The sequence below is a fragment of the Petaurus breviceps genome, unplaced genomic scaffold (assembly GCF_028583685.1).
Source record: "Petaurus breviceps papuanus isolate PSGF00001 unplaced genomic scaffold, PetGlider_PUasm1.0 83676, whole genome shotgun sequence".
NCBI classification, from domain to species: Eukaryota; Metazoa; Chordata; class Mammalia; order Diprotodontia; family Petauridae; genus Petaurus; species Petaurus breviceps.
Genome location: NW_027186634.1, coordinates 1 through 8,573, shown reverse-complemented (window position 1 = coordinate 8,573; position 8,573 = coordinate 1). Strand labels below are relative to the sequence as shown.

Genomic DNA, 8,573 nt, shown 5'->3' with positions numbered 1-8,573 from the left:
CTCCCCACCCCAGCAGCCAAGGGTGATGTTGGGGATGAGTTGGATTCCATGATTACTAAGCATCCTTCTAGCTTTTCAATTCTACAGCCCTGGGACTCCTACAACAAGGCTAAAGGCTAGAGAGCCATCCCCTTAACACACAGAGCCTTGGACCTGGTGGGGAATATCTTCTCCAACCCAGCCCCACCATGCCTTACCCATTTCACCTTGGGGTGGGCAGAGCTGGCCCATGTCCACCCTTTGGAAGCTCATCTTCATTCTCTCACACACTGCAGCCTAGCTGGCCCCCAAGTTCCCTTCTAGCTCAAATCTCTGACCCCCACCCACCCCATTCAGGGGCTCTGGTAATGAAGGCAAGGGAAGGATGGGCCCATGGAGCTGACTGTGGGCAGGTGTGTCTCAGTAACTGAGTCAGTTCTGGGGTGGGAGGCAAAGGGGAGGATGCTCATGCCCTCTGGCCTGTGCCCTCTCCAGAGCCCCCTGACCTAACTCTCCTCTCTCTGCACAGGTCACTATGTGAAGTTGTTCCTGGTACTTTGTGGTCTGAAGCTCCAGGTGGGTGTCTGTTGCCCTGTGGACTGTGTGTGCTACCCGGCGCCCATGACCGTCAGCTGCCAGGCGCACAACTTTGCCGCGATCCCTGAGGGCATCCCCGAGGACAGCGAGCGCATCTTCCTACAGAATAACCAGATTGGCTTCCTCCTCCCGGGCCACTTCAGCCCCTCCATGGTCACCCTTTGGATCTACTCCAACAACATCACCTCCATCGACCCCGACACCTTCAGAGGCTTCGTGCACTTGGAGGAGCTGGACCTGGGGGATAACCGCCACCTGCGGACCTTGGCCCCGGAGACCTTCCAGGGCCTGGCCAGACTCCACGCCCTCTACCTGTACAAGTGTGGGCTCAGCTCCCTGCCCGCGGGCATTTTCAGCGGCCTCCACAACCTCCAGTATCTCTACCTGCAGGACAATCACATCGAGTTTCTCCAGGATGACACTTTTGTGGACCTTGTCAACCTCAGTCACTTGTTCCTCCATGGCAATAAACTCTGGAAACTCACCCAGAACACGTTCCGGGGCCTGGTCAACCTGGACCGCCTGCTACTCCATGAGAACCAGCTGCAGCTGGTGCAGCACCGGGCCTTCCATGACCTGCAGAGACTCACCACCCTCTTCCTTTTCAACAACAGCCTCTCTGAGCTTCAGGGGGACTGTCTCACCTACCTGGGGGCCCTGGAGTTTCTGAGGCTCAATGGCAACCCCTGGGACTGCGGCTGCCGGGCCCGGTCACTGTGGGAATGGCTGCGCAGGTTCCGGGGCTCCAGCTCCAGCGTGATGTGTGCTTCCCCCGAGACGATGCAGGGCCGGGATCTGAAGCTGCTCCAGGCCCAGGACTTCAGGAACTGTACAGGGGCTGAGTCTCTGCACCAGCTCAAATCCCACACCCTCGCCACCACCGACCGGTCGGCTCGCAAGGAGCATCACCCTCCCCACGGCGGCCCCAAGGACAAGGGGGCCCAGCATAGCTTACACGGCCACCAGCCTGGTTCCCGCCCAGGCTCCAAGAAACCCGGAAAGAACTGCACTAACTACAGAAATCGGAACCAGATCTCCAAACCCGGGGCTGGTGGGGCCCGGAAAAATGGCCATGAGGTCCAGGACTATGTGCCAGACTACCACCACAAGTTCAACTTTGACATGATGCCCACAGCACGCCCCAAAAAGAAGGGCAAATGCGCCCGGCGGACCCCCATCCTTTCACCTAGTGGGGTGCAGCAGGCCTCCCAGGGCAGCGCTCTCAGGGCCTCCCTCCTGGCGTGGATCCTAGTGCTGGCGGTCACCCTCCGCTGATAGCTTGGGAGGGCATTTGGCGCAGGGCACTGCCACCTATCTACAAAGGAACAGAATTTCTTTTTTCTTTTTTTCTACATGGAGGATTTGCCGGTTCCAGGGAAAGGATGGTGGAGCCTTTGGCCGGTCTCTGTCCACGGCCTGGTGGATTATCAAGCCCAAACTGTACAGCACCCGCAGCGGAAGGGGGTTAGAGGCATTACCAACCCAGCTGTCACAAATGGCCCTGTCCGAGCACCCACTGAAACTGCCAACCCAAGTGAAGAGATTTTTTAAAAAATTAAAAAAAAAGACACAAGCTAATCCTTCATTAGCAACAACTGACAAACACAGACGGGAGCTGTGTTCTCTACAAAATCCTATTAATTTTACGGGGGTTTGAAAGACCCCACACTTCTGAGACGGAGCAAGATGGCTTTAAGAGAATGAAGAAGACCACACAAGTCCACACAGTGGATGGCCCTCACACATACAATCCTGGGACCCCCCTTGGGCACCGTGGGCGTCAGGCCTCTCACATCCCTGGGTCTCAGGCAATGCTGGCCCATTAGCACTTCATTGCTGGGCTTCTGAGGGGCCAACTACCAAAGGAAAGATTGTGAGAGGCTGGAATTTAGGACTTCACTGGGAGAGCCGAGGCCCTTACAGAAGGTGGGGTTTCCTAACTGTCCACTTATATATATACACTCTCTCTCTTTCTATATATATAAATGCACAGGTCCTCCCCCTTCAGTTATCAAACTGTACATCTTATATCATGTTTATAAACTATATGGAAATGATACCTGCTGAAACTAAGGATTGTATTGGTGAATTTTTAGTGGGGGAAAAAGTTCAATATTTTTTTTTGGTCTAGAAAAACTTGGTAGCCATACTTATAAAACCTGACCCTGGCCCAGTCCAAGGTTAGGGGGTGATTGTGGAGGAACTGGAAGGTGGCGAGAGTCACTTCAGGGGACCAATGTTCTTAGTGGCTTAGGGCACTTTTTATATGCAATGAATTCCCATCTACCTCCCCTCCCTCCCAACACACCCTCATACCTCCTGGAGAAGCTTCTGTGCCCAAGGAGGGGAAAGAAAACCCAACAGCTTGTGGGCTTCCTAATGAATCAGGCCCCTGGGGAATGAATAGAGTGAGGATGGGGAAAGGAAGAGGGTCGTTTTGTTTATCAGCTGAAGAGTGAAGCCCTTTTAAACAGTGTTAGTCCAACAAGTGTGGACAGTGTAGCTAGCCTAGAATTCACCTATGAGGGGGGCCAGAAGACAAGAGCACAGAGGCTCCTACCCAGTTGTTAAACCCAACCCAACCCAATCAATGACTTTCCTTAAGACAAGAAAACCCCGGCAGAGAAGGGGATCATGCAGGGGGGCAGGAAAAGCATCAGTGTCCTAAGGGACGGCAGACACATCACCATCAAGCATTACTGTGCTAAGTGCTGGGGATATGAAGAAAGACCAACTTAGTCCCTGTCCTCAAGAGCTTACATTCTAATGAGAACAGGCAAATAACTGTGCATGCAAGATACGTACAGTGTGAGTGGGGAGTAATCTTGGAGGAAAGGCATTAGCAGTAACAGGGACCTCAGACACTGGCCTAGATTCAAGGGGTCCCTGCAGGACAGAGCCCAAGAAAAGGGGGCCTTCACTCTTACATTGCTTGAGAGCTATGTCTCCCGATTAACAAACTAAATGATCCTAAATAGTGAATGCAAAAACCTGCCATTGCTAAGAGGAATTAAGACAGGGAAGGGAATAGAGGGGAAGATGAGGGTCCATTTCTATCCTTGACCCCAACACTGTCTGGAAGCACCCTCCCCCCAACCTTAGCACAGCCCACCTCATCCCATCCCCCCCAAACAAGAGGGTTACTGATATTTTTTCTGCATTTTGCACAAACAGCAAACATAAATTTCCCCATCAGAGAGGGTGTAAGAGGAAAGAAACACTGATTCCAATTAGGGAGAGAAAAACAATAAAAAAAATTATCTTGGACAAGAAAGCTCTGTTTTTCATTTCCTAACCCAACATTCCTGAAGGAGTGACAGATCTCTGGGCTTGTGTGGGGCCCGCAGAGCCTGGGCACAGCACTGAGAAAATGGCACGTTTGCTGGTGATTAGAGACGTGTGGAGCAGGGCACATTGACTCATAGGGATGGTAAGAGAAGGAAGGGAAAAAAAAAAAGACAGAAAAAACACTTGTTCTCCAAATCTTCCCTCGCACAGAACATGATTCACTCCCCACTCGCTGCCTGAGCTGGGTCGGCACTGCTCTGCTGTCCCTCTGCTGAACAGGCTGGTCCTGGTTCCTCTCTGGCCTGTTCCCAGAAGCCCTGGGACCAGCTGGCATTGTTGCTGAGGCTTATCTGCCCCAGGGGGTCACCATGGCTGGAAGGGGACAACCATGTCCTGGGGCAGAGGGAGTTCTTTTATGAGGCTTGAAATGCCATGCTTCTAGCATAGAAAAGCCCAGGAGTGTAGGGAACTTGGAGGGGAGGGATCCTGTCGAGTATGATGGTGGGACAAGGGAGCTCAGTTTCATGGATAGGTGTTTCCAACTCTTAAGATGCCCAAAGTGCAGGGAAGGAAGGAACAGTTTGCCTCAGATCCAGACAGCCAAATCCTGGCTGTAGGACTTGAGAATTCCACTAAAGGGAGACCCAAAGAAGCCAGAACAAATAATCTACAGTCTTTAATCACCCCCCCCCGGGGGTCCCCCTGTTCTAACTGGTGGCAATGCAACAGTCCTGGCCATCCCTTACAACTAGAGGATATTGTTACGTTCCTTATTTCATTTCCAACTTTGGACATCAAAGCCCTCGGTGGGAAAATGAAGGCTATAAGCACTTTATTAATTTTTTTAAAAGACCTGGTAAGTCCTGTAATATGAAAAGTGAAATGTCAGTACAAGGGATGCTAATGTTTTATAAATGACCCAGCTCCATCAGGCACAGCAGACTCTCGTGGCCGAATGTTATTAGAGGCGAGGCGGTGGGGCCCAGAACCCGAGTTATATTTTTAGTAGCTTTTCCTCTAAGAGGTAGAGGAAATAAAATCAACTCCTCTGTGTATTACATCACTTGTCAGTCAACAGCTTACATTCTGAGCAGTAAGAGGACGCCACTGCCAACAAACCCAAAGGAACATGGCAAATTGGTTAAGTGAGGGCCCCTTTGCCCACCAGACTCAGGGATTCTTCCTCCAGGCTGCCACCCCTTCTGCTCTTTCTGCGGGGGGGGCAGGACTCCTAGGCTCAAAGCTTGGGGTGCCCGTGTTGGTCCGGGGTCTCTGGCATCCCTTGAGACTGCCCCTAGCCTCTTGGGTACTCCATCATGAAAGACCCTGGCTGTGGTGTTCGTCTCCATCTCCCTCCCCTGAAAGTTCTCTCCTATTATCTGAACCTCTCCCTTTTCCCCCACCCCCAATACCCCTCTTCTCTCAGCTTGGGTGGCCTGGGGAAGCTCTGAGCTGCCTCTGGCTCAGGGGTCTTTTCAGCAGCCCCCATCTCCGCCTGCCTGCTCCCCACCGTGGCCTGTTTCCACCTGGGTATCTTGCCCTGAGATGTGGGACGCCCCTCACCACAGTTCCATATGCTGGCCCAGTACCACATGCTCGCCCCTCCCCCTCCCCTGGCACTTGCCCACATTTCACTATCAAACTTCCATCCTCTGTTTAGGCAGAACCTTCCATCTGCGCCAGCAAATTGGGACTGTTCCCCAGAAATCCATCCGGGCCGGAGGCCCATTCCCAGACACCTGCTGCTTCTCAGAGTAGAGGATGTGTTTGCTAACGACTCTCTCTGAAGCAGCATTCGGCCCCACTCTGCCTCTCTATCTGTACCAGCTTCTCCCCATTGTGACCACCCATCTGCCAGCCCTCCTCCCCCCAGCTCATGGGGGACTTCCCAGAAATCCCCTGGATCACGTTTCTGCCCAGGGCTGGTCACCACTGAGGACCCAAGCACCCTCCGGCCACCATTGCCCAATGCAGTGACTTGACTGAGTATCTTCCACTGAGCTGAGGGGAGGGCAGCGCTGCCTCATGGGAGATTCAAGGGCACAAGATATGGGGGCCTGCAGTCTGGGTGAGGGTAATAATACAAGGCTGCTTCAACAAGTGCCAAACCAGGCATTCAAAGAGGGTGAACACAACTGGGTCTGGGTGACCAAGGAAGGATCCGAGGAGAAGACGGGGCTTGAGTGGGAGTCTGAAGGTTAGGTTGTGTTCCAGGCAAGAGGAAAGATAGAAGTAAAGGTGCAGAGGGAGGAATGCATGTGCTGAGGGTAGGGAACAGGGGACAGATACGCCCGGCTAGCAGGAAAGGGTCACTGTGTGGGAGCTAGCGGAGATCTGGTTGGGAAGGTAACTTCTGGTGGAATTGTGGAGCACTGAATGCTAGGCTGGCATTTCCTCAGCCCACCACCAGCCACACAGGGAGGCCGCTATGGAGAGCCTTCAAAGTAAGAGTTCTTAAACCTGGGGTCCAGCAACTTGGTTGGGTTTTTTAAACTTAATTTTATTTTCAGTTCAAATTCTCTGAAAAGGCAAGAAAAATAAGACCCATCACAAATATATATGGCCATGCCAAACATATGTCATTAGCCATGTCTTAGAGACATCGTCTAGGGGAGGCTTGTTCAAACGGGTTGGCCACACCAGAGGCAGTGTGGGACAGTAGATGGAGGGCTGGACCTGGAGTCAGGAAGACCTGATTCAGATCCAGTCTCTGGGGCTAATAATCATCAGCATTTCTATAGTGCTTTAAGATGTGCAAAATGTAATATTGAAGTCGTAGTATCCGTGTAGTATCGATCTTCACCACGACCACCTTAGGAAGTACACGCATGAACTTGTTCTCAAACATTTTGTTTTGGATAACTGTATTTTGATACAATGGGTTTCCTTTGTGAGCCCATTCATTTTATTCCATACATTTAAAAACATTATTCCATAAGGGGCCCATGACACAAACCCAAGGCTAAGAATCCCTGCTTTAAAGTCTTCTCCCCCTCTCTCTTTACTGAGACTCTGAGAGGGCAGAAGCTGCAGATGCAGCTGCCAAGGTCTGTGGGGTGCCTTGGGGGGGGCGCAGGGATCAATGTGGGGGAGACATTGATTTCAGAGGTACACAGCTCTCCAGTGGCAATGTAAAGACAACACCTTGCGGCAGTCCCTTGAAATATGTGCCCATCTCCCTAAAATGAGGCTGGAGGATAGCCCCTGACCTGCTTTTTGGTGCTTAGGTCTAATGAAGATCTAACCCTGAGGGAAAAAAAACCGTAGACGCCAGGCTGAAAAGGTGCCCTGTTGACCCTGACCAGGTAGAAGCTGCTTGCTTTGTGCACTCACCTTGGACCATCAGCAAGGAAACAACAGGGCTCTCCTTCCCCATCTCCCCACTCCCCAGGGTACAACAGAGTTTGGAACCAGGAAGGTTGTCTGTCCCCTAACTGTGGCTTCTGGGCTGAAGTGGGCCCGGTCATTCCCTATGTTTACCTCCTCCCTGTCTGGCTCTTCCCAACCCCAGTTCCAGCCCCATCTTCCTTCTCTTTGAAAAGTCAGCCTCTAAATAGCTGTTTAACCAATCAGCCATTACTCGATCCCATGTCACCAATTCCCTCCCATCAGTTCCTAATGGGCCAATTTTCCCTTTTACCTTCTGTCTGCTCAGAGAATACCTCAAGAATCTTTGATTGTGCGTTAAAATATCCTCTGCAGTTCCTTGTTCAATATCTCTTTCTGCTCCTCTCATTGTCCCGCTTAACTCCCTACTCCTTCTTTATAAATCTTCCCATCCTTCTCCTTTCCAGACTGTTAATAAATACAGGTTCTAAAAAATATATACATAAACATCTATTGTTGGTTAAATAACTCACAGCAAATCTAAGCCAGCATCTGGATAGCACAGCCCAGAAGAAATCTTCGGTGCAGCCCAGTGCCCACCTGCTCTCCCCGAGTCCTTGCCTGACTCTGGTGAAATAAGGGAAGTTAATGTTCCCAGAAAGGCCGCCTGGTGAAGGGGGACAAGGATGCCCCAGGGGCGCCTCTTACAGCAGAGTGGAGAAGGGAAAGAAAGTACATGTACCACAGCCAGGAATCCAACCCAGCCAGGGGAGGATCTGTGGGAATGAGGAGCTTAAGATAAGGAGGGCCCTTGTTCACAAATAGTAGAGAATCTGAGTGGCATTCAAGTTCGCTGGTTAAAAAGCCTCTTACCTTCAAAGAAAATAAATCCCCACCTCCCCCTCTTCCCCCTGACACCTATGAGGCCCAGTTTTCAGTCATGTGGCCAGTTTTCAATCCTCCATCCTTAGACCCAAGCATCAAAAAGCAGGCAGGGCAGGGGCCATCCTCCATCCTCATTTTAGGGAGATAGGCACATGTCCCAGGGGATTTCTGCAACGTGTCATCTTATGTGGCCACTGGAGAGCAGCACCTCCAAAATCAATGCCCCTCCACGATCCCCCTTGCCCCCCCCCTCCAGAGGCACCCCACAGGCCTTGGCAGCTGCAGCTGCAGCTTCTGCCCTCTAAGAGACTCAGTAAAGTGAGAGGGAGAGGGAGATATATTAAACTCTTCAATCTCTGTAAGTGTCTTTTCCCATGGGGCAGACGCTAAGGAAGAAGGAAATGTGAATGCCCAAGTATAGCACACAGGTACAGGAGTCATCTTGAGGCAGCCAGCCCTGGGTCACCTCTCTAGCATTAGAGGATGTGTGTGTGTGT

The 8,573-nt window shown here is 51.7% G+C and overlaps 1 protein-coding gene across 1 annotated transcript; it reads left to right on the top strand.

Annotated features, from left to right (window-relative positions):
- The first annotated feature begins 409 nt into the window (after positions 1 to 409).
- Positions 410 to 3,850, top strand: RTN4RL1 (reticulon 4 receptor like 1). Its single transcript, XM_069106949.1, has one exon. The coding sequence runs from the start codon at positions 601 to 603 to the stop codon at positions 1,849 to 1,851; it is 1,251 nt and encodes a 416-aa protein (XP_068963050.1). The 5' UTR covers positions 410 to 600; the 3' UTR covers positions 1,852 to 3,850.
- Positions 3,851 to 8,573: the final 4,723 nt, after the last annotated feature.

Bases quoted from the DNA above. Each gene is read 5' to 3' on its own strand.
- RTN4RL1 (XM_069106949.1), top strand. From the start codon at position 601: ATGACCGTCAGCTGCCAGGCGCACAACTTTGCCGCGATCCCTGAGGGC.